The sequence below is a fragment of the Selaginella moellendorffii genome, unplaced genomic scaffold, assembly GCF_000143415.4.
Source record: "Selaginella moellendorffii unplaced genomic scaffold, v1.0 SELMOscaffold_0, whole genome shotgun sequence".
Lineage (NCBI taxonomy): Eukaryota > Viridiplantae > Streptophyta > Lycopodiopsida > Selaginellales > Selaginellaceae > Selaginella > Selaginella moellendorffii.
This window is the reverse complement of record NW_003314261.1, coordinates 3,069,408-3,093,281: the sequence shown is the minus strand read 5'-3', so window position 1 is coordinate 3,093,281 and position 23,874 is coordinate 3,069,408. Positions and strand designations below refer to the sequence as shown.

The following is a 23,874-nucleotide window of genomic DNA, read 5'->3' as shown; positions in this document are numbered from 1 at the left end:
GTTTTCGATTCAACGGTGAGATAGGGCAGGCCGGACGAGGAATCCTATCGATTCTAGATTTCCACAAAATAATATATCGATCCATCGTCTCGAGCGATCGCGCCAATACGGTGACAGCGGCACAGTAGCTGGGAACGTGAGGATTTCTCCATCGTTGACCATTGGTGCTTAAAAATCTAGCGGCACCACGAGTCCCCGTCCTCGTTTTCTTCTAGCAAAGGCTATGGCTTCGCAGGATGATCAAAGCGATCATGGAGGAGAGGGTCCAGAGATTGCAATTCTCTTCGTGGTTGTAGCGTTCTTTATTGGGACGCTCTCTCGCCAGATGGTCGGCAAGATAAAAGTTCCCTACACTGTTGTTTTGCTAGTCATTGGAATCGGACTTGGTTCTCTCGGTACGTTTATTTTTCTCTCCTTCTCACTGTTTATGCTATCTTTTGTCCCAATTTCCAGAGCATGGAACTCATCGTGGCCTTGGAGCACTTGGTCAGAGTATACGAATGTGTAAGTAAACTCTCTCTCCAGCTCTCGTGTCACAAATTCCCGCGAGATAAAATGTTTTCAGGGTCCAAGATCAATCCAAACCTCATACTGTTCGTGTTTTTGCCTGCTCTCCTCTTCGATAGTTCTTTCTCCATGGAGTTCCACCAAATAAAGGTACTGGTTTCAAGTAATGCTTCGCTAGTGTCCTGATTCTTCTGGTCATGCGGACAGAGATGTATAATCCAGATGTTGTTGCTCGCGGTCCCTGGAGTGATCATATCGACTCTTTGTCTCGCCCTCGTGCATCACGTAAGTTCAGCCTGTTTGGAACTAAAGTGTATATTTGGCTCTCCTGTTTGCCAGTGTGTGTTTCCGTATGGATGGAACTGGAGCATTTCCTTGCTCTTGGGAGGCTTGCTAAGCGCTACAGATCCCGTGGCTGTGGTGGCCTTGCTCAAGGACCTTGGAGCTAGTAAGAAGCTCAACACCATCATCGATGGAGAAGCGTTGATGAACGACGGGTGCGTGAAACTTGGTGTCAAATTATACATGTGTGATAGTCGTTTCATGTGCTGCAGGACTGCAATGGTTGTGTTTGAGCTGTTTCATCAGATGGCAATGGGCAAGCATTTCTCTCCAGGCGATGTGATCGAGTTCCTGTCTAAAGTCTCACTTCTTGCGTAAGGATTTTTACTTCTCTTACTCTCTCTTTCGGATTCAATTGATTTGGCTGGAGTTTTGCTCGCAGCTTGGGACTGGGTTTGATTATTGGGATGATAACGGTACTATGGCTGGGATTTATATTCAACGATACTGTTATGGAGATTACATTGACATTCGCAGCAAGCTACTTCGCTTTCTTTCTAGTAAGATATTTACCTGAGAGGCTTTGAGGCTATATTTGTAACAACTTCTTGTACTAGGCACAATCTGTGGCGGAAGTTTCCGGTGTCTTGGCCGTCATGACAGTTGGCATGTAAGATTCCCGTGTTGAAGCTCATAATGCCTTTGCTTTCAAGGTTTCTTGCAGCTTTTGCCAGGACTGCTTTTAGAGGTGAAAGTCAACAAGCTATGCATCACTTTTGGTACAGTGTGTATATCAGCCGCTGAGAATAGGAACTAAATAAACTAGCTTTCAGGAACATGGTCGCTTATTTTGCCAACACTATCATCTTCTTGCTAAGGTAAGTGTGTTTCTCAGCAAGACAAATGTTTACATCGTCCCGGTTCTTGCGCAGCGGCGTTGTCATTGCCGAGAACATCCTACGAAGTCAATCGTTTATTGAAGGTAGATATCTATTATCTAGTGGTGGAATTCCTCGTACTAAGCTTCGCGGTTCAATGCTGTTTCCAGCCCGAGACTGGGGATATCTGGTCCTTCTTTACCTCTTTGTCCAACTGTCAAGAGCTCTTGTGGTGGTAGTTCTGTATCCTGGTTTAAGATACTACGGATATGGTCTAAGTTTGAAGGAGGCAACAGTTCTTGTTTGGGCTGGTCTGCGAGGGGCTGTTGCTCTAGCGCTATCACTTTCTGTCAATGTAAGTGCCTAAAGTAGTCGTGCTTCGCTGAATTCAGGTTGTTTATGCAGGTTTCTGGGAACGTCTCGGAGATCACCCGAGCAAAGGTTAGCTAGCTAGCTGATAGTTTGTTTTTCTCAATGGATATCCTTATTCGGTTTTCTAGTTTGTATTTTTCACGGGTGGGGTGGTGTTTCTTACGCTTACTATCAACGGGACTACAACACAATTCCTCTTAAGGTTCCTTCGCATGGAAAAGACAACGGATACTAAGGTAAACGCTACGTTCTTTGCAATTCACTGACGCGTTCTCACGGTCTGAACTTGTAGAGGCTTGTACTAGAGCATGTCATGCATGATATGAATATGAAAGCGGTTGAAGCGTATGAAGAGCTTGGAGAAGACGAGGAGCTCGGACCTGCCGACATGACAACTGTATATAAGTACATTGGCTGCTTGAACCAGTTTGGGAGGGGTCATCATCCCCATGGATTAGCGCCAAATGTCGAGGATTCACGGAGTATACAATTGCAAGATACGCGCTTGCGATTTCTAAACGGTATGCACCGCCAATTCAACTCCTTTTGGATGTGACCAGTTACAACTGTGACACAGGAGTACAAGCTGCATATTGGCAGATGCTAGAGGAAGGGAGGATTTCGGAGAATGCTGCATTGTTGCTAATGCAATCCGTAGACGAAGCTCTCGACGGAGTCGCCAAGCAGGAGGAGCTTTCGGATTGGACTGGTTTGCGGCCATACGTTCACATTCCGAAATACTTAAAGCTCTTGCAAAGCAAACGCCCCTTCTTTCCACAGAAACTAGTGCACTATCTGGTAGTAGAGAGGCTAGAACTTGGGTGCTATGTCACCGCAGCATTTTTACGTGCGCATGTATATGTTCGGCGCCATATTCGGGATTTTATTGGTAAGCTCCTGCATTACAGTTGAAATTTCCCTACATCAGCAGCTCTGCCTTTCAGGTGAAACCGAGGTAACAAAAGCTGTTATAAAAGAAAGCGAGGACGAGGAGCTGGAAGCTAAACGATTTCTAGAGGACATCCGACTTACATTTTCACAGGTATGTCACAGCTTTTCCTCTTGTTCTTATGAACTTGCATATTAAGTAAGTATTGCAATGCAGGTGTTACGAGTGGTTAAAACTAAGCAAGTTGTACATGCAATTCTAGTACGCCTCCATCACTATATCAGAAGCCTGGAAAAATCAGGCCTGCTGGAAGAGAAGGAAACTGTGCAGCTCAGTGATGCTATTCAGGTAAGGTACCAAGCTTTCTGGAGTAACTTGACAGATTACGTTTTATTGCAGCTAGAGCTAAAAAAACTACTAAGAAAACCTCCTACTGTAAAGATACCCAAAGGCTCTCAGGTTTTGCGTGATCATCCTTTCATTGCTGCCCTCCCCGATCACATCCAGGCGCAACTTGTGAGCTGTGCGAAGCAGTGCTTGAAACTACGTGGTAATGTTATTTGCGAAGAAGGCTCGCGAGCGGATGGCCTGTGGCTTATAGCAAACGGAGTTGTCAAAGTACGTTAAGTTCTTCACTCCTCGTCTCACGAGCATTTTGTGTTTGCACAGTGGAGCAAGCGAAACTTGGACAAGAACCGCTCTCTTCATCCAGTTTTTGCCCATGGGAGCACGCTGGGTCTCTATGAAGTTCTCATGGGGATGCCTTACTTGTGCGAGTTGACTGCGGATTCTGTGGTTCAGTGTTTTTTTCTGGAGGCATCCAAAGTGCTTTCAATTTGTCGATCCGAGCCAAGGCTAGAACACTACTTTTGGCAGGTACACTCTTTGTTTCCTCTATTTTCTTGGTGCCATTTCAAAGCTTTTGTCTGCAGGAAAGTACACTTGCGATATCAAAGATAATTCTTCCCGAGACATTTGAGTTGCTCGCAATGCATGAACTGCGATTGGTGTTTGAAAGCTCTAGTACCACAGTATCCTGCCTCCGAGGTGAGGTTGTCGAGCTTCGGCCTGGTGAAACAGCTTTGCTCGTTGATGGATTTATCAAAAGAGACGAAAGCGACGAGATTATAGCTGCCCCTTCGGCTGTTGTCTGTCCGCATCGTGCTAGTTTGCAGGCATCTGGTAACACGACATGCGTTCATTCTTTCACATATCTAAACGTTTTGCGGTTTTCAGATGGAAGTTACTATGGAAGTGTTCTTGACGTCGTGGCACGATCACGCCTGATCATTGTTAGATGCGATTTGTTTACCGCGACGTCTTCCATGTCGCTGCTTCCTCGCCGTTCTAGCTTGGGACGTGATAGCTTCATTCAGCGAGCTAGAATGAGCAGTTTTGATCGGAAACCAAGGTCGGGGAGAGCTCGGAGTTTCGCAACTTTCTTTCAGGTACTTACAAGTGCATTTTAATAGTTTCTGTTGTTTATTCTTCTTTTTTCATGTGGAACAGCCAAATATTCAACGAAAGAAAAGCAGCACTAGTCAAATCCGGCCAGAGCAACAACAAGAAAAGCCAGCTGCAAATCTATCACTACATGAAACTCAACTGGCCAGCTTGCCAAACATTCCAGTTTCCGCGCATCTTGCACCCCTGCGGACTCAAAACCGACGAAACGACCGCGCCGCTTCCAGAGATTCCAGTGACGCGTCGGACGACGAACATATCGTAGAAATCGAGTCACCGAGTGGCCTCAGCTTCAACAATGTTTTCTAGTGCCTCCTTCCAGGCAGCGCTCCTCGATATGGTTTTCTAAGCGACGTTGGCTACGGTGTCTATAAAATGGTACGTGGACTGTCGATGTTTTGTCTTCACTTTGTTGGCAATGGCAGCAAGGCAGCGATTTTCGCGTTTTCTATGGGTGATTGCGGCTGCCATGGCCTTTTTATATTAGCGTTTCACAACCAAAGATTGGAAAAACATCTATCTAATCGCATGTTACAGGATAACACGCGGGCACCGGCTTTAAAACTTGTTGGAAGGATCGTGGTGGCTCGCGATTTACGCAGACAATTCCAAGGAGTGCATACCAGGTACTCGAAGTTTCTGTATAAAACAGTTCCCGAGGATCATTGATCATGAGTCTGGAACTTACTTTTTTACGTGGGCATCAGGGAGGCCGAGTCATTTGGACGCGTTTCAGGCGGTGGTGCTCGGTGAGTGGTGATGATGTATCTTTTTCTTAGCTTGTAAGGCTTTCGCGTGGTGCTAAGTGATCTAACTTTGTTCTCTCGCTAGATCTCTGTGCCTGGCTGGACGCACAAACGCGAAAATGGCTAGCTCCACGCGACTGTCCCTCGCGCAGGAGCTCCATGTGCTCACATTATCAGCCGGAATCTTTGCTGTAAGTTGTACGCCGCTCTACAGGATCTCTTCGCCTTCCTCTTGAATCTTGAGGCTTCCTCTCTGGGCGAGTAGAGCTCGCACAGATGCGCTGCTTTTACCACCTTGGAAGCAAGCTAAAAGCTGCGGGATGGAAAGAAGGAAAACAAAGAAGAGAAGAATCGATCCGACTCACTCCAAAAAGGATCAAAGGTTGTTTTCTTCTGTATTATATGCCTTTTGTTTGTGCGCGAATCTAGGCAGCGCGAGAGAAAACACAGCTGTTCTTTTCGGAAAAGCTTGTTGACCTTGACTGGAGTGGACTACCGTTGACTGGCCATGGAAAAACGCGGGGAAGGTCTCGCATTTAATGGAAGGTTGGTCGCATCGCAGGGGGAGGATTGGGGAAGAAGACAATGCCAAAATGAATACACGCTTCGCAAGTTCCACCCCCAACCCGAGGGGTCAATCCATTGGCAGCAGCGAGAGAGAGAGAGAGAGAGAGAGAGAGAGAGGGGGGGGGACTCCCTTTCCTGGATCTTCCTAGTTTTGCTCGCGGGGTCGGTGTTAAGTTGATCGAGACGACGAACTCGCTTTCTATAACTCGCTACCTGACGAACGAATCGCCCCCTGTGCTGATCTACTACAGGCTATGCAAAAAAAAAAAAGGAGGAACTCTGATCTGATCACGCACGAGTATATTATAATCTCTCTGTAGCAGACTCCTAGCGAGAAGTCAGCGTCACACAAACACACAGGGAAAAGAAGCAACAAGACGGGAGGAGAGAACACTTTAACCTGGGCGATTGAATGCAGCTGTTGGCTCGCTCCTGCATTGATTTCTTTTCGTTGGAGATGAGCAGCAGCCCAGCAGCCGCAGCAGCAGTGACAAGCAATAATTCATCACCTCTCACTGGCCTGCCACTCTGCTCTGTTGATCTCTCTCTTCCCAAATCCAAAAAAATCTCACTCCTGCGCTTGACTTCCCTCGCCTCGCAGCAGCTGGTTTGTTTGTGCCTGTCCTCGTCACGGATTTAGAACGGGGGCGTGCTTCAGCTGAAGCCAACCGGATCAAGATCGAGAGCGATTCCGCTTTATAAGTTGCGCAGCAAGACACACATTTAACTTGTTGGTTTTTTCTTCTTCTTCTTCTTCCCGGGAATGGAAAATCTTCGCGAGCTTCCACAGGTATGAATCCTGGAATGGATGGATGGAGCTGCTCCAAGGGATTGAATCGCCGGGTATGAGAAGCGAGCCCACCAGGGAGTTGACTGTAGTAGGCCGGGAAATTCTCAAGAGCAGCGACGCCAGATCAAAGACCAACAACAACACTGGTGCCAAGAAGAAGAAGAAGAAGAGGAAGCCGGACATCATCGCGCCCTCGCCATCGTCGACCACCAGCACGACGAGCACAACCACGAATTCTCCTTCCGCATCTCCCAATCCCATCGACAAGAGATGGTTCAGCGTCTACGACGTCTTCCGCTGCAAGCAGCTCCACGTCGAGCTCTCGGCGCTCACGGCAAACTCCCATCGCTGCTACACCAGGAGCAAGAGCAAGAACAAGAACGCCGCCACCGCCGCCGCCACCACCACCACCACAAGCAACGCAAGCAAACGAAGAACTTTCCCGCAAGAGCGCCAACTCGTAAAGCTTCCAGGCAATCATCACGAAGATGGAGAGGAGGAGAAGAAAAGCTTTCGTTTCTCCGAGGAAGAACAAGAGGATGATCGGCACCAGCAGCAGCAAAAGGATCGAAAGAAGGCGGAGATGTGGCGGAGGATGGAGATGGTCCGCCGCCTCCAATCGGGCGACATAGAGGAGCAAACCAGCGCGGCGGCGGACATCCGCGCGGCGTGCCGCCGGGACGGCGACGCCCGCACGACGCTGGCGCTCATGGGCGCCATCCCGCCGCTCGTCGCGATGCTCGACTCGCTCAACACCGCGGCGGCGGCGGCGGGCCTGGCGGCGCTGCTCAATCTCTCCGTCCGGAACGATCAGTAAGTCCCTCGCTTGACAAAAGCTCGATCCTTACGTTACTCTCGCAGGAACAAGGCGGCGATCGTGGCGGCGGGAGCCATCCCAAAGATCCTCCGCCTTGCCAAGAGCCACCCTGGCTCCCACATCCAAATGCAGCTCCTGGAATCCTCGGTGGCGGCGCTGCTCAGCCTCAGCGCCCTCGACGCCAACAAGCTCGCCATCGCCGCCTCCCCGGGCGCCGGCGCCAGCCTCGTCGCCACCGTCCTCGACAGCTCCTCCACCGACCAGGCCCGCCGCGACGCCATGGCCGCGCTCTACAACCTCTCCCTCTGCCCGACCAACGCGCCCGTGCTGTGCGCCGCCGCCGCGGTACCCGCCGTGCTGTCGGCGGCGTACGAGCCCGAGCTGTGCAGCCGCGCGGTAGCTACCGCCGCCAACCTCGTGTCCACGTCCCCCGGCCGCCGGGCAATGGCGCGGGTGGAGAGCTCGTGTCTCGTCTTCACCGACATTCTCAACTGGGGCCGCTGTGGATACTGTCCGAGTGTCGCCAGCCCGTACCGCGGCGGCGTCGGCGGTACCGTCACCCGCGGCCTCATCGAACGCGCGGTATACGTGGTCATGGTCCTGGCCCAGTGCAGCCAGTCGCAGCGCCGCGCCATGTGCCGCGCGGGATGCTCGTCAATGCTGCTCGAGCTCGTTCTCATTGGCAGCCCGGCCGTCCAGGACCGCGCGTCTCGGACTCTCCAGTGCCTGGCGGCGGCCGACGATGACAACTCCTCGTCGACGAATTCCTACTGCTGCCTGCTGCTCCAGGAGGGCGAGGGAGACGATGAGCAGCACCAGCAGCACGAGCACCAGCAGCGGCGGCAGCTTCTCGAACGAGAGCTCTACTCGGAGGAGCGACGCGCGGTAAACAGGCTGGTGGAGCGGAGCCTCAAGATCAACATGCAGCGCATCACCGAGCGCGCTTGCATTCCTCTTGCTGCTGGTGCTGCTTCGGATGTGACCACTGCTGCCACTGGCACTACTGCGACTTCGTCGTCATCGTCATCATCCACATCTTCCACTCGTCTGCTAGTCAGCTCGTAGCTCTCGAAAGCCATTATTTGTACGTAGCGTATCACTTCCACTTGGACTTGATTCGGACTTGATTCGAAGACTGGACGGGGATCTCTCACGGCACCATATTTCCTTCCCTGCCAGGAGAGTTTGATCGCTTGTGTGCTTCGAGTTGGACGGCTCCCACCGACTTCTCGTTTAAACCGTTTTGGTTTTTGTCTTTCGTAGAACGCACAAAATGAATGTGGCAAACGGCCAAGATTCTCATGTATCTGGAAGTTGTGGAAGATTAGAAAGAAAAGCAAAGGCCTTACCAGTCAAGCGACGTTTTCCTCTGCCAGCTTCGGTGGTCTTCTCTCAGCTTCGAACGTGTAGCTTCACCAGCAGCGAGTACACCCCGTTTTCAATCTGGAGCAGCTCCTTGTGTCTGCCCTGTTCTGCCACCACCCCGTTCTTCATCACCGAAATAACGTCTGCGTTGACAATGGTGGAGAGCCTGTGAGCCACGACGACCACGGTCCGGTTCTGCATCACGAGATTGAGCGCCTCTTGCACTAGGCGCTCCGATTCAGCATCCAGAGCGCTGGTTGCTTCGTCTAGGAGCAATATCTTCGGGTTCTTCACGATGGCTCTTGCTATGGCGATCCTTTGCTTCTGGCCTCCCGACAGCTGAGTACCACGCTCGCCAACTTCTGTGTCAAATCCGTCGGGAAGATCCATTATAAACTTGTAAGCGTTCGCAGAGATCGCAGCGTCTTTGATCTCGTCATCTGAGACTCCATCCTTTCCGTAGCCTATATTTGAGCCCAGCGTCCCAGAGAAAAGTACTGGCTCCTGTCCAACCAATGCCATCTGCTGCCTCAACCATCTGAGTTGGAGCGACCTTATGTCCACGCCATCTATGAAGATCTTTCCGCAATCAGGATCATAAAACCTTTGGATAAGAGAGATTGCAGTTGATTTTCCACAACCGCTCTCTCCAACCAATGCTGCAGTCTGAAAGGTAAGACGTCTTTTTATCATGACAAATAAATTGCAAAACTCAAAATGCAACATCTTACCGTTCCGGCCTCAACAAACAGTGTGAAATCTCGAAATATTTGCACACCTGGCCGACTGGGATACTTAAAGCTTACGTGCTGAAACTGGACGTCACCATGCAGAATGTCCAAAGTGCTTCCTTGCAAATCTGCTGGATCGATTTTCGACTTGCGGTCAAGCATTGAGAAGATAGAAATGACCGAAGTCTTGACCTTGCCGAGATCTGGCGCCAGTCCAGCAGCATGCGAAACTCCAATTGCAGACATTGTGATTGCAAAGAAGACCTGAAACGAGAACAGGAGTCTGCTGAAACAGTAAAGAACCCATGTCATTACCTTGAAAACTTTCTGAAACGTTGTCTTTCTGTCTTTCACAAGTTGAGCACCATACCAAAAGCTAAGGCCGTAGGACGAAAACATAACCACATTCGAGCAGCCAAAACCTGCACCGCTAACAAGTCCCAGGCGAATCCCGTTCTTCAAAGGTCTTCGACACTTCTCTTCGTATAGCTTCAGCATTTTCTCTTCAGCACAGAAGGAAGCCACGCTTCGAATGCTGCTTATTGCATCCGCAGCCACATGGCTAGCTTCCTCGTACATCACCTGGCAAGAGAAGAACTGCTTTAATATCTCTAGTCCATAAAGAGGGAACGTACCTTTGCATCGGCACTGAAACCGGTCATAACTTTGATTTGCATGATCCCTTGCAGGCTAAGTAAAGGCACCAGCGCAAAAATTACGAGCGCCAACTCCCACGTAGCAGAAAACGCAATTAGCAAGCCGGCTGCGATTGTTGCTAAGTTTTGCACGGTCAAGGCCAAGCTGTCGCCCACCATTCCTCGCACATAAGCAGCATCAGTTGATAGCCTGGAACTTATAGCCCCGCTGCATAGAACTTGAAGTCAGCGAGAAGATGCTTGCAAATCTTACCTCGAGTTCTCACGGGCATCGAACCAGCCAATCTCTTGTCGAAGAACTGTTTTAAAGGTGAGGTAGCGTATACGTCGGATCAAATTCTGGCCAACATAAGCAAAGGAGACCATCTGGCAGGGTATAATAATAAAGCATGCGCACGCGAGAACGACGAACATCGAAGCCCAGAAGTTAGCACCTTTGCGCAGCTCGTTTCGGTCGGGGTTATAGAAAACTCCCAGGATGCTTGAAAGAAGAAGGCCAAACATGGGAAATACTATCCCATTCACTACCGCTGCCACCGAGCCCAAGATAAACACGGGAGCTTCTGGTTTGTTCAAGGCAGCCAGCCGTAGCATCGACGAAGTTGTACTTACCCCATCCCGAGGCTTATGTTTCAAACCAAAGAGATACTTCCATCTGCTGTGACTGCGACCACTTTCCTGCACCTCTCTTTGTACTGGTATTTGAAGGCTTGATTCCCTCAGAGATGACAACCGACGACGAGATACTTTCGGACTGCCGCTACCACTGCTGCTGCTGCTGCTGCTGCCGGACTCCTCGTCACGGTGGTCGTCATGACGCATTTCCTGAAGTTTTATAAGCTGAGAATAGTGGCCATCTGGATTAGCCAAAAGACTTGAATGCGTCCCTGCAAAAGGTAACAGCGTGAGGACGCCTTGGTTTTTAATGTTTTCGTGGCACGTACCACTTTCTACTATTTTTCCTTGTTGGAACACGAAAATAGAGTTTGCGTCCCGGATTGTCGAAAGTCTGTGTGCCACAATCACGGTAGTGCGATCTACCATGACACGTTCAAGAGATTTTTGAACGATTCTTTCGGACTCCGCATCCAACGCGCTAGTAGCCTCATCCAGCAAAAGTATACGGGGATTTTTTAGTATCGCCCGTGCGATTGCTATCCGCTGCTTTTGGCCACCAGATAATTGTGTACCGTGGTGTCCGACATGAGTGTCATATCCCTGAAACATGTTATGTTCAATTGAATTGCCGGAAAAATAAAATAAAATAAAGAGCACGTCTACCTGTGGCATGTTGCTGATGAACCTTGCAGCATTGGCCAGTTCACATGCGGCTTGCACATCCTCCTTGGTTGCACCATCTTTTCCATAGGCGACATTTTCCAACACAGATACTCCGAAAAGGACTGGCTCCTGACTCACGAGTCCAATCTGCTGTCTCAGCCATTTGAGCTGTAGTTTTCTGATGTCGTGGCCGTCGATAGAAACCACGCCACTTTGTGGGTCATAGAACCTTTCCAGCAAGCTAATGACCGTAGACTTTCCGCTTCCACTTTGTCCGATAAGTGCAGCTGTCATCCCAGACGGGATCGATAAACAAAAGCCTTTTAGGATCTGTACGCCTGGTCGTGAGGGGTAAGTGAAGTTCACAGTTTCAATCTCTATGTTCCCTTGCACGTCTGTCAGAATGGCACCCTCCATATTGTAGGAATCGATTGCAGGCACGCGATGTATAACTTCAAACATCTTGTACGCAGCTGCTTGGCCTGCTGCAAAGGCACGCAGAGATGGTGAAGCCTGGCCCAGTGCCCTGCACTACAAGTTCAATACAGCGCTATTGTAAGAAATTTTAAAGACCAGCTTTTCTTACTGTTGAATTAAGGTTGATATAGACTGCGAGATATCCATCTTACATGCCTCCCATGAGAACCGAAAGCATGACGTTGATGACTGCACCGCCTGTATAACCGTTGTGAAGAATAAGCTTGGAGCCATACCAAAGAGCCAGAGCATAGCTCAAATAGAGCGTTAGCAACGTGCATCCCATGCCAAAACCTGAACTTAAACCCTGATAAACACCAGCTCTATATGCCTTTCCCAAAGCTGTATCATAGTCTCCCACAGCTTTGTCTTCTCCGGTGAAAGATGCAACCTGATGACAAAAGACAATGAGTAATGAAACCGGACGTTTGATGTCGCCTTACCGTCCTAATGCCACCCACAGCTTGTTGGACAATATTTCCAGCGTCAGCATAAGCCATTTGTCCCCTACTCGACGTTTTAGAAATCAGCATAGCCATCGTAGCTCCCGCAATGACGAGGAGGGGCAGCACTGATGAAACGACAAGCGCAAGCCTCCAACCTCTGATAAATGCGAGTATAAAACCACCAAAGAACGTGGACAAGAGCTGTACAAACTTTCCAACCTGCATAGACAAGCTTAGGAATGAAAACCAGATCATCTTTGCATACCTTTTCACCAATGGCATCCTGTATAAGAAAAGTGTCATCCGACATTCGGCCCAACACTTCGCCAGTACTGATTCCCTTGTCAAAAAATGAGACGTCCTGCCGCAAAATCGACTTTAAATACAAAGCTCTAATCCGTGCTGCTTGTCTTTCGCCAGCACACATCCAAAATGAAGTCTCTGGTAGAAAATCCATGCTTGTCAATCCAAAAGCTATCATTCACAATTGTAAAATACTCACCCATCAAAGCCGCAGCTCCTGTTCCCAGACCCAAAAACACGTATCGAAGAGCAACCTGCATTGCAAGCTCGTCAAACTCAAGCAGCCAAGAACCAAAAGTTGGAGATCTACTATACCTTGGAGACCTCGTGGACAAGGTTGGAGACATTGTGCTCATTCTCCCCAAAAGCGTTGGCAACCTGTCCAAAGATGAGAGCCATGAGCGGCCGTGCCATGCCATTCCCGACGGCTCCAAAGATCCCCAGCGACATGAGAAGCACGTCCAGCCAGTCGGCAAACATGAAGAGCTTGTAGAAAGGCAAGGACTTAAACTCGTCTGCCTTGGAACGATCCGGTTCTTCACTAGCTGCAGCAGTCGATACCACGGTCGAGACCGATGCTTGTTCTTCCACAGGCCGGATCGACAACGAAACTTCCGACACTTTAGCGTCCGATCCTTTGCCTGGCCCGATGGAAGCTGAAATCCCCGACGCTTGAGCATCCAATCCCTTCTCCTCTGCGCCTTGCGCCTCCCGGACCTCTACCCGGACCTCCTGCGAATCCTCTACCTCGATCGGCGTCGCCGGCGTCGCCGATTCCAAGATTTCCTCGATGCCGGTACCTACATTTCCATCGGGAGGAGCTGCGCGATCCACAGCGGGCAGAGGTGGCGCCTCCGCGTCATGCACATTCATCGCGAGCGTCGATCACCGCGACCTAAAATCTCTGGCAGTTGTGGAAGAAGAACACTCTTTGTTTAGGGCAAAGTGATTCAAATAAGAACTCTCTGGCCTAAACGATGAGAAAGAGAAGATCACGATCACTACTACGCGCTCGTGAACTTGGTGACCGCCTTGGTCCCCTCGCTCACGGCGTGCTTGGCGAGCTCGCCGGGGAGGATGAGCCTCACGGCGGTCTGGATCTCGCGCGACGTGATGGTGGGCTTCTTGTTGTAGCGCGCCAGCCGCGCCGCCTCCTGCGCGAGCTTCTCAAAGATATCATTGATGAAGCTGTTCATGATCCCCATGGCCTTGCTCGAGATCCCAATCTCCTGGTGGACCTGCTTGAGCACCTTGAAAATGTAGCTCTTGTACGTCTCCGTCGCCTTTTTCATGCGCTTCTTCTTCATCGCCGCCGCCGCCACTCCGCCACCGCCGCCGCCGGATCCATCCTTGTCCGCCGCTGCCGCCGCCCGGGGCTTCTTCTCCACGGGCTTCTTCTCCGCGGGGGCTTTGCTCGCGGGCTTCTTCTCTCCCTTGGGCGCCATTCCAAGCGCTCAACCAATGACAAGGCTGGAAAAGCTATCGACCATGCTAGGGCTAGGCACCTCGATTCTACTGCTGACGTGGCTCCACATTGGCCACATCATATTTTTTAGGTCATGGATGCTAGTAGTAGCGCCTTGCGCGGGGCTGGAGTGATCGTCCCAGCTCCCGCCGCTTGGATTCATCGGCACAGGCGGCATTGCGCTGCGATTTCCAGCTCGGGCATAGAATCTCCGAGTCTAGCAAGAGGTCTTGCCGCTGATTCCAACCCAGGAGCTCGTTCTAACCTAATACTGTTGTCGCAGGCGTCACTGATAACCATGGCAATTTTGTGAGGAATGTAGCGGGACTGGAGCCTCCCACGCAGCTCCAAATGCTGCTCGACGTCTTGCAAGCCAAAGGTTTGCGTAAATTTCTCTTTCGCTCCATCTTTGATTGCTTTCTCATCAGGCGAGCAAGTAGTTTCTCCAGAGAAAAGGCAGGGATTGCATCCTTTGGCGATCCCACTGTCACAAAACTCTACTGGTAAGCTCAAAAAAGAAATTCTATCTTCGTTTGCCATACGACTATCACAGGCACTATCACTGCTTTGTTGAGATGGCCGACGCCACCAGAAGGGTCAGTATAAATCATCACCTCCAGCGATTTATTCCCTTCGTTTAGAAACAAGGAAATCAATGCTCCATGCACGAAAATTCTAACAGCATGGCGATCCCAGTTGTCGAAGTACACAAGTATGGACTGTGCCTCCTTTCTAAGAGCGTGAGTAAGCCCCGATCATTCTCATGTACGCAGCAACGCGTTGCTTTCACAGGTAGAACAATATCTGCAAAAGATTCTCGTCGAGGAAGAGGTTCACGGTCGTGGTGACGCATGCTACAGTGCTGCCGTTGCTTCCGCTGGCGGTGATCCGGACAGAGTTCCTTATAAAAGAGGTGACTTCGAAAACTCCAAACTAGCTGGTTTGGATGTCTATCTCATGAAGAAGGTGATGCTCGCCTTGTTCTTGCCGAGTTTTTCTTTGTGATTTTTGAAACTGCAGGTAGGACTGTTTCCGGATGTGTTTGAGCGCTTAGCTCTCAAGCACCTCGAGAAGGGCGACGAGGTAAACGCGCATTATAACTTCACACTAACTCTCTTAGCTGTATTGAGCCAGGTATCTGCTCTAGTAACCGGAGAGTTTTATGTTACGAAGAAGCACTTTCCTGGATTTGGAAGACCTCTTGTTTTCAACGCGGAGCTCATGCTAAAGTTTGCGATCTCCGTGAAAGATTTGCTGTAAAAACTCACCTTGTTTTCCAGAATTGGACGAAAGAGCGAGGCCAAAGACGCGGCCAGGATTGCTCTCAAGTCGCCGTGGTGGACGCTGGGCTGCGAGTACGAGACTGTGGCCGAGATTGCCGGGTGGGGAGACGAGAAAGTGGAGTACATGAGAGAGAAGATGACGGAGGAAGGAAGAAAGGAGGAGCTTAACAAAGGCAAAGCCCCCGAACAGGTGACACGGTCGTGGTGATCTCATCTACAAGATGTTTTCCAACCTTTGTTTTGCAGGTGGCATTGGATCAAGCAGCGTTCCTTTTGGACCTGGGAACCGTGGATGGGAACTGGGATGAGATTAGCGAGAAACTTGCATCGTTTTATACGGAGGCTGGCCTGGACACCATCGCCAAATTCGTCGCGCTACAAAGTGGTATGTTCGTAGGTTGCTTGAAAGTTTGTATCGCTTCTCAAACGTTCACCTTTTGCAGAAATGTAAAGGGGGTCGTTCTTGGGCTCGTCTTCTTTTTCGGCGAGGATGGAAAGAATACACGAGTGGTTGAGCTCTCGCGAAAGAATGCGAAGCTGAAAATCTATCCTTTCAACGTTGCAAATCATTCAAGGCAAGCAAAGATTTTTCTGCGTTGATGAAGATGAAAACAATATGGATATGAAACTTAAGAATGAGTTGATTATAGTATACACCTCGAAACCCTTCCCTTCTGACGACGAAACCACGGTCAGTTCTTCGCGGCACAAACGAAGAAACTTAGCTTTTTTCTCTGTACACCTTTCTCTACCAAAAGACTTCCAGCCCGGGCACAAAATTGATGTCTGCAGCATGCTTTTCCTCGACGTCCATCCGCCTCCTAAGTACGAAAGAGCCCCTCCAAGCTCTGCTCCGCCCTTCACCATACAAAAGCTTGAAGCTACGATCCCTCCGCAAAATCTCATCATCTCGATGCTTGATCCGATACCTGGACCGAGCCTGTTGGCGGACCCGAGGTGGTGACCATGGCGGAGCCGTTCTCCGCCGGCGGCGCCACCCCCCACTTGGCCTCCGACTCTAGAGGCTCTAGCACTTGGACGCTTCCGTCGGTTAGTCCCAGTGCGAAGAGATTGGGCTCGGAGGGGTGCGCAGCGACTACAAGCGGATGAGCGCTGCGAAAAAAAAGAGAGAAAACTTATTTCCATGGAAAGCTAGCGTGTGTACGTACCCTGTGACTCCCTGAGGTAGATACACGGTCGGAGCAATGCGACAGTATGGTCGCAACGTCTCGGCTTCAAACACGCCGATGGCGCCGTCGAGAAACGCGGCGTAGACCAGCCGACTGTCGCAGGAATACGTTCCGCTAGAGATTCCGGCCGGGAAGTTGTCTTTCGGAACCCACTGGAAGAACAGTAACAAGTATTTTGAGAGAGTCTTTTAGAAGGAGATGCGGCTTACTTGACTCAAGCGCTCTAGTTTGGCGGCATCATAAATAGCTAGCTGCGTCTCGTGCACGACCAGAAGACGAGTATGGTCGTTGTGAAACTGTACTTTCGTGTCTCCGGTGGCCGGAGTTCCCTTCACTGGCGGTGTTTGAAGGAATTTTGACTTGCGCTTCTCCCATCCATCGGTGCCCCATACACAAAGCTGCAGAGAGAAGATGTTTAGACAAGTAACATCGCTTGTGCAGCGTCATTACCTGATCATCGGCTCCAGACGACACAAGTACGTGTAGGACATTGGAGAATGCCAGTCCAGTAATCCTCTTTTGGTGACCTTTGAGCTTACTTTTAACCTCGTCAACTCGAACATTGTATATTTGTATTGTAGAATCTTCCATTCCAATCGCTATGATATTGTTGTCTTGAGGGTGAAAAGCCAGGAACGTTGCTGCTGGTGGCGGTGGCATGAATGCTGTCATCACCTGGACATGGCAAGTTCTTACACCGGTCAAGAAGGAAAAATGTGCATACCTTGAAAGTCATCATATTAAATAGAGAAACTTTGCCTCCCGAAGCGGACATCACGTAAGAGTCATTCTTTGACAAGGCAATGCAAGGCACAGCTTCTTCCGGATTGTTCTCGGTCGTATCATTGGTCATGAGAATCCCACTTGATGGCTGGAATAGTTGTGGTGGAAAACTAGCAGTTGCCTGTAAGAACAATATGAGTGTCAGTATCGGTAAGGTCTAGATTCAAATCATCACACATACTTTTCCAAGTGGATTGCGAGACCATTTCCAAACCTTGTGAACTGCACTAGAAGCGAGCGCTAATAAGCCCAGACCATTGTTTGTGAAGATAAGTCTTGATATCTGTTGCAAAAAGTGTAAACACTCAAGCTTACGAATAGTCAAGTACCTTGCTTGCTGGTAGAGTATCTGGTAGCTTTAATGCACGACAATGAGAGGGTTCCACAATTTCAGTTAGCTTCCACAGTTTGTTTGAGTCGTCTGTAGTTCGGGGTTTTGTCTCCGGGCGTCCATTTTCAATGCCGTTCTGCAGTTATATTTGTCAGAAGGCATTTCAAAAGAGATTTCCATCCATACCCCTCCAGTAAAAGGTACCGGTTGCGAAACTGGTCTGTCAACCCCGCTGCCTGATGCACTTGCAACGTTCCCCTGAAGAAACATGCAAATTTACAAATTCCTTTATGGATAGACCGTCATACCTTTGTTTCCGGAGGTACTTTGTTACCCTCAAAAGACCGTAGAAGCCGCAAGCCATCTGCATTAGCCAAAATCTTGAAACCATTGTCGATTGTTGTTACTGCGAGTAAAGAGCCTTCTTTGTTGAAACGAATTCGCGGGCTCGCCTACAGAAAACGTTATAGCAACGAATCTTCCTCGAAACGAACAAGTGCTTACAGGCAATCCGCCGTCGGCATCGATGGAGGTCAATAAGTTTATGTTGTCCATGTCCCAGAACTTGACCGAGAACTCGTCCCCAACCGCTAGAAAGCAGTTCCTAGTGGTGTCGAACTGGACAACGTTTGGCATTCTCTTACGGAATCCAATGTACGTGCGTTTGATAACCCCTTCACTTTCATTCCACTCGACAAGGAATGAGTCACCCTCCTTGCTAGTTCCGCACGAAAAGAGCCTACAAAACACATAGCCTCGTTTAGCGCGTGTCTTACGATAGAAACGAGACGAACGAGACAAACCTTGTGCCATCAGCACTGTAGGCCATTGTTGTGCACCAACTTCCAGGCGCATCATAGTCAACCCGTGAACCAAGGCAATCGTACAGCCACGCCTTGATTTTGCCGTCCATTGCTGTAGAAAATATGAACTGCCAAGAACAGAAGTGTTGAAATCAGAGTACACGCGGAACTCACAATCTTACCTGTATATTTTCCTTGTGATGCGGACAAACAGAGTACACTGGCGCTTCGTGACCCTCAAAAGTGTATTTGTTGCGACCACTCACCGCATCCCACACCTGATTTTTTCATTGCTCTTTCAGTCCATCTCAAAGATTATGCAGACCTTGATCGTTTTGTCATCGCCACAAGAAATTATGCACAGTTGCTTGTTTGGATGGGCAAATGCAAGATCGTTCACACTCCCCACATGCGCATCAATCTGTTGGAAGAGAAACATTCAAGTGTTTTCGTCGTCACAAGGTATAAACAATGCGTACATACCTCCACTTGCTGCCGTAGCTCGACGCCTCCAAAATACTGATAAACCTGAACAATGTGCTTATTGAAAGCCACCCCTGCACGCATGCAAAACGAGTTAGCTCAACAGCATATGACAATCGCGCGCACCTATAAAATTTCCATCTGGACTCCAAACAACCCTCGTAACAGCAACTGCTGGGTCTTTAACGAGAGCAGTCTGTAAAGCACGTTAGAACGCTAGAAATAGATATAAAAAGGACATGAGCAGACCTGGAGAGGCATAGAACACACTGAAACCTCCCAGACTTTGAACGTTTTCAGCGCGAGGCGTTCCCGCGTGGCCACATCCCAAATAGCAATTTCACCAACATTTGTACCAACTGCCAGAAAAAAGGAAGATCAGCGCGTTTCTACCACGGCGGGCACTGTACCTAAAAGAATGACTTGCTGCAGAGGGTGGAAGTCCATTGTCGCAACACAGGAACCTTGGTTGATGGTCCTCGCAACAGTCTTTGGAATATCATCTATCGTGTATGACGCTTGCTGAATGTTTGGTCCCGGAAAGTTCACCTGCAATTGCAAGTCACTTACAAAATTCAAACTATCGCTTTCATCCCGACCTCTTCCACATGCTGACCAACAGGTCGGTTTCGCTTCATTAAGTGCTCGGAATCAGCCGTCTGGAAATCAACCGTAGGGGCTGGCGGAGGCGTCCTGGGTCGCTTTAGCATTGCAGCTGAAAGAAACTCAGCTCAAAACTTGAAAGCGGCAATAGAACGAAAACCAAACCTGGGTTCGGAGCTCCGGCGAGAGCGGCAGGCCCTCCGACAACACCTGGATGTGACGGAGGATTTGGATTGGCCATCCAGCCTGCAAGTGCACTAGCTGTAGGGGCCGCTGGTTGGAAAGGCTGTACACGTTTCAAAACCAAAGTTGTTAGACAGTAAAACTAAAGCCTGCAAGTTGCACGTACGCTGTGCGCACCCAAGGGGGGGAACCCGGCACCTTTCGGAAGACTCCCGACCAAGGGACTGTTTGCTGGTGGTGGCGCGCGGGCTCCATTCGGCGCGCCACAGGTATGATCTACAAACAGAGTTTTGATATCTGGGTTGGGCCTAGGATTCTTGCAAAGCTGATGTTGCCAATTGAGGCTGGAAAAAAATAAACAAAGAAATGCATTTCTTCTATCAGCACAGAAGTAGCTGGAAAAGCAGGTACGCACCTTTGATTAATCAGCGTTCGGAGCCGTGACGCTTTGAGCCCCGGAAATTGAAGCTTCTCCCGGAACAAAGGATTGGCCTCAATCAGTTTCTTAAGCTCCAATAGCATTATGTTCCGGGCAGATTTCGTGTCCCCATACTTGGACAGCTGTTCGTTTTCTCTGCAACCAAGTCCATAGCGTGTCAGGACAGCCTACAAAAGGGCCGTGTTACACTTCAAACCTGAAGTTTTCCAGCGTAAGAAGCTGCGTAATCTCCTTGTACAGATCTTCGTTGAAGGACGCAAACACTTTGAGGTCCTTGACTAGTATCTCCACTGCCCTCGCTCTATCTTGCCTGCAAACAACACAGAGCCCCCCTTATCAGAACTGGCTCACCACACGAGATAAAGAGAGAAGCAAAAAAACATAAAAAGAGAGAAAGAGAGAGAAAACTTGTCACTCACTTGTCCAAGGCCTCGAGGTACTTTTGCTTTCTTATCTCGAAGAAAATCTTCATGGAGTAGCGATTGTCATCCACCTTGGTGAAGCCAGACAAGTACCTCTCCACCTCGTCCCACTCCCCATTCTGGACCTGATCTTCAAAGTACTTCATGTTGAAGTAGAAGCCAGATTCTTGCTCCAGCCTGCCAAAATCACACAACACTTACATCCACCAACAAGAACAAACCACAAATCTTCTCACTTGTGCACCGTCTCCTTGAATTTCTCCTCATCCAGGAACTGCAAGATGAGGAACACGAGCTCCCGGCTGAGTGACGACATATCTCCACCGCCCCGATCTTCTTGGACCGCTTCCCCTGCCCCCGCCGCCGCCGCGCCGCCCTGTCCTTGGCCGCTGCCACCAGCGCGTCCTACCCTGAGCTACCAATCCATGGGAATCCACACCCGACCTGTCCAATCCCGCACCCCGCGCCTTAACAGGACGCCGGACCTAGATTATTGGCGGCGGCGCTCGCGAATCCTCCTCCGCCGCGACTAGGGTTTGATTGACACAGAGAAAGAGAGAAGAGGAAGAACTCCAAGGAAAGGACATTGAGTTGCGCAGCAGCATCCTTTCTTGGGAATCAAAGCCCTCGCCAAAGCCGATGCCGCATTCTAGGCCCTCTCACACTCTCACGCTCACACACACAAACTCTCTCTCTCTCTCTCTCTCTCTCTCTCTCTCTCTCTCTTCTATCTCTCTCTCTCCTTTGCCAGGAAAACCAAATAAAAATTCCCCCACACACTGTCACACAAGCGCCACAGCCACACCACACCACCACTCGCCTTCGATCGAATGGCCGACATTTGCTAATAAAAGAGGAGGAAAAAACAGTGCTCTCTGGCCGCTTATCATCTCGCCCGCGCTCCGCGTATCGCCCTATCACGCCGCGCGCTTATCGCTTATCGGGCTGGTAAAGTGTCGGAGGTAGCCGATAGCGTATCACTCCGCCCCTTTGGTTTCTTTATCATCTGTCGTCCTTTGGGCGCGATACGCTATCCAAATGCCCTGTCGGGGCGCAGATCCAACGGCAGGGAAGCGGGGATTGCCCCCGACATTTTGGACATCTCGACCGTTCGAAAGTGTGCGAGGGATTTTGCAGCTCGTGTTTTTTTTCTCGTCCGTCCAGTGAACGGAGGCAGACGGAGCTTCCAGAAGAAAAGTATATCAGTCGATTTTAACTTATCATCGCATAGTAATTTCTCTTTTTGTGTGTCTGCCTGTGTGAGTCGAGCAAAAGGTGGCAAGAAAATGTGATTGATAAAAAATAGGAGTCCGTTCCCTCGATGTGACCGCCCTGCTACGGGCCATAGGACAAAATGCCCACAACGCTGAGACGAGTTTAAATCCCTTTTGCGAAAGTCACAGGCTTGGCATGACACTTGAATTCGACGTGTTTAAATCCGGAGCATATTCGCGACCAGGATTCCCGGCGGGGCATGAGGTGAGAGAATGGAATCTTTTTTCTCGCTCAATCGTTGACTTGAACATTGGAAGCAAGAACGCGCTACTATTGGAGTAGCCACTATGGAGCTACCATCTTTTATCTCTCTTCGTTTTTTTTGGGTCTCTCCTTTTTTCTCCACTCCACACGATCTCCAATCCTTCTCGTGAGCCCAAAACAAAAGCGTCGTCGTTTGCTCGCTCGCTGTTGAAAGCAACGCCTTATAAAGTCTCTGTACTGTGGCCTAAGTCTCTGTGTCCCGTGGATGACAGTGGAACGAAGATGGAGGGATTACGCCACATGATCGGACTGCGATTGATTGATGTGATATCTCGCCAATCAAGAAAAAAATAAAACTTCCATCAGAAAAACTAAGGTATAAGTCTCAATCTTTGCTTTTCTTGGCACCGCACTGTGTACCGCCCGGCCTGACTGGCGTACCGCGCTGTGCAGATTGACACTACGCATGTTAAGGACTGAAATTAAAATCTTTTTGTTCCTTTTTGTGGGATGAATGAGATCGGGACGCGCAAGCGAAGCACGCGCAGTGTAAGACTGGGCTGGTTGTTCGTTTGGAGAGAGAGAGAGAGAGAGAGAGAGTCTCATGGCTATGGCGATGGCAGCACTTTAGCAGCAAGCAACGAACGACAAGAGCTAAAGGGAGAACACCTCGGGAGTACACTGGTTCTTCTTCTTTCTTTCTTTTTCTTTGACAGAGTAAAATTGGGAAGTTCACATCACTCCTGATCGTGATCGCGAGTGGTGTATCAGTCCGGGACAAGTTCTTTTTTTTCGATGCGAGAGTAAATTTGCTTTGCCTGTCTGCGCTGTCCTCTGTTCTTCTGCTGCAACTGCTGTGCGGCATTTTGCGCCGTGCAAAAATTCCGAGCTTTTTTCTGCCAAGTTGGAGAACTAGCCACCCCAATCCAGACTGGTCGTTCAGGCGGGGCATTTTCGTTGGTCGGGTTCTTGGAGTGGATTACAGCGCATGGGTCGATGGTGTTGGATTGGATCAAGCCATCCAACCAAATGATTGCGAGATATAATTGTGATCTTTGAGCATCACATCCAAGACTGATGGCGTTGTGTTGGTGGTGGTGGTGTGCATAGATTGATCAAACACCAAAAATCATCCATCCAGTTCCAAACAGAAAGTTCATCTTCAATATCTCTCTCTCTCTCTCTCTCTCTCTCTCTAACACTCTCGAACTCCATCGAGCTTTCCTTCGTACTGCTGCCTCCGATTGCGATGTGACTCGCCATCAATCAATTGGAGATCATGCAATTTGGTGGCACACCTGTTTGCCGTCCTTGCTCGCATTCATTCCAGAGATTCGCTTTCCCTGCTGCTTTAGCAGCAAAACAAAGAAAAATAATGCGTACGACAGTGGATCTAATGCCGTACTTTAGCCGGCCTCCTGCCTTTTGTCACGTATAAACAAAGGAGCGAAAGGTTCCTCGATCGAGAGACAATGTTCATCGTCAGGTAATGTTTACGTACTTGGCGTACGTGAGCTCTCTGGATTCAATCCACCGCGGGAATATTTGTTTGGTGGAGCTGCATTGTCAAGCAAGGGATTCCTTTCTCTTTTCCTCGCCACCTTCGCTCATACCACAGGATTTCCACTAAACGACTTTGAGATAAGAACCAAGGTTCCACCACCTTATTATTATTGTACAGTGTCATACGCAGCACCACTTATCAGGTGCCCTTATCTAGCCAAAGACTTGGACTTGGGCGAGCTGGAAGCCCCGCACTGTTACTATAGCAACAATGTTAAACATAAAGAATCCTCTGCGAAAGCTGCTACAACTATCGCTTTGTGTGTGTAGATTGAT

At 49.6% G+C, this 23,874-nt stretch overlaps 5 protein-coding genes and 1 pseudogene across 7 annotated transcripts; 3 read left to right on the top strand and 3 right to left on the bottom strand.

The window, feature by feature from the left end:
• Positions 1 to 57: 57 nt before the first annotated feature.
• On the top strand, positions 58 to 5,605 carry LOC9641944 (sodium/hydrogen exchanger 8). Of its 2 annotated transcripts, XM_024671682.1 has the most exons (26): positions 58 to 395; positions 454 to 504; positions 566 to 657; positions 715 to 792; positions 847 to 1,004; positions 1,062 to 1,163; positions 1,232 to 1,349; positions 1,407 to 1,459; positions 1,503 to 1,568; positions 1,623 to 1,667; positions 1,722 to 1,771; positions 1,838 to 2,022; positions 2,073 to 2,108; positions 2,168 to 2,275; positions 2,332 to 2,560; positions 2,617 to 2,928; positions 2,984 to 3,081; positions 3,145 to 3,276; positions 3,328 to 3,546; positions 3,598 to 3,804; positions 3,861 to 4,110; positions 4,165 to 4,376; positions 4,438 to 4,770; positions 4,930 to 5,018; positions 5,100 to 5,141; positions 5,224 to 5,605. In XM_024671682.1, exons 1-23 carry the CDS (start codon positions 224 to 226, stop codon positions 4,699 to 4,701), a joined length of 3,237 nt encoding a protein of 1,078 aa, XP_024527450.1. In that variant the 5' UTR covers positions 58 to 223; the 3' UTR covers positions 4,702 to 4,770; positions 4,930 to 5,018; positions 5,100 to 5,141; positions 5,224 to 5,605. The 2 variants fall into 2 exon arrangements, with proteins under 2 accessions (XP_024527450.1, XP_024527442.1); XM_024671674.1 differs by having other exon boundaries at positions 715 to 1,004.
• Positions 5,606 to 7,320: 1,715 nt separating this feature from the next.
• On the top strand, positions 7,321 to 8,614 carry LOC9641943 (U-box domain-containing protein 41). Its single transcript, XM_024671718.1, has one exon. The coding sequence runs from the start codon at positions 7,439 to 7,441 to the stop codon at positions 8,375 to 8,377; it is 939 nt and encodes a 312-aa protein (XP_024527486.1). The 5' UTR covers positions 7,321 to 7,438; the 3' UTR covers positions 8,378 to 8,614.
• Positions 8,381 to 13,457, bottom strand: LOC9641444 (ABC transporter B family member 11). Its single transcript, XM_002960250.2, has 12 exons — positions 12,887 to 13,457; positions 12,771 to 12,825; positions 12,534 to 12,709; positions 12,266 to 12,487; positions 11,975 to 12,213; positions 11,346 to 11,871; positions 11,009 to 11,282; positions 10,318 to 10,951; positions 10,044 to 10,272; positions 9,724 to 9,990; positions 9,409 to 9,672; positions 8,381 to 9,343 (listed from the first exon to the last, which is right to left on the bottom strand). Exons 1-12 carry the CDS (start codon positions 13,442 to 13,444, stop codon positions 8,705 to 8,707), a joined length of 4,083 nt encoding a protein of 1,360 aa, XP_002960296.1. The 5' UTR covers positions 13,445 to 13,457; the 3' UTR covers positions 8,381 to 8,704.
• A 28-nt stretch (positions 13,458 to 13,485) lies between these two features.
• LOC9641942 (probable histone H2B.3) lies at positions 13,486 to 14,050 on the bottom strand. Its single transcript, XM_002960249.2, has one exon. The coding sequence runs from the start codon at positions 14,014 to 14,016 to the stop codon at positions 13,576 to 13,578; it is 441 nt and encodes a 146-aa protein (XP_002960295.1). The 5' UTR covers positions 14,017 to 14,050; the 3' UTR covers positions 13,486 to 13,575.
• A 55-nt stretch (positions 14,051 to 14,105) lies between these two features.
• Positions 14,106 to 15,906, top strand: LOC9641443. Its single transcript, XM_024671709.1, has 11 exons — positions 14,106 to 14,263; positions 14,320 to 14,415; positions 14,465 to 14,539; positions 14,590 to 14,632; positions 14,719 to 14,776; positions 14,829 to 15,002; positions 15,057 to 15,119; positions 15,171 to 15,265; positions 15,317 to 15,509; positions 15,566 to 15,704; positions 15,763 to 15,906. The coding sequence occupies exons 1-11, from the start codon at positions 14,131 to 14,133 to the stop codon at positions 15,768 to 15,770; spliced, it is 1,077 nt and encodes a 358-aa protein (XP_024527477.1). The 5' UTR covers positions 14,106 to 14,130; the 3' UTR covers positions 15,771 to 15,906.
• A 15-nt stretch (positions 15,907 to 15,921) lies between these two features.
• Positions 15,922 to 21,396, bottom strand: LOC9641442 (annotated as a pseudogene). Its single transcript, XR_002991998.1, has 23 exons — positions 20,793 to 21,396; positions 20,554 to 20,733; positions 20,331 to 20,444; positions 20,111 to 20,269; positions 19,862 to 20,039; positions 19,678 to 19,798; positions 19,509 to 19,624; positions 19,320 to 19,458; positions 19,159 to 19,268; positions 19,036 to 19,105; positions 18,910 to 18,983; positions 18,752 to 18,847; positions 18,609 to 18,704; positions 18,427 to 18,554; positions 18,128 to 18,362; positions 17,932 to 18,075; positions 17,622 to 17,881; positions 17,474 to 17,575; positions 17,234 to 17,413; positions 16,960 to 17,184; positions 16,719 to 16,907; positions 16,489 to 16,661; positions 15,922 to 16,432 (listed from the first exon to the last, which is right to left on the bottom strand). The product of XR_002991998.1 is annotated as a topless-related protein 1 (transcript).
• Positions 21,397 to 23,874: the final 2,478 nt, after the last annotated feature.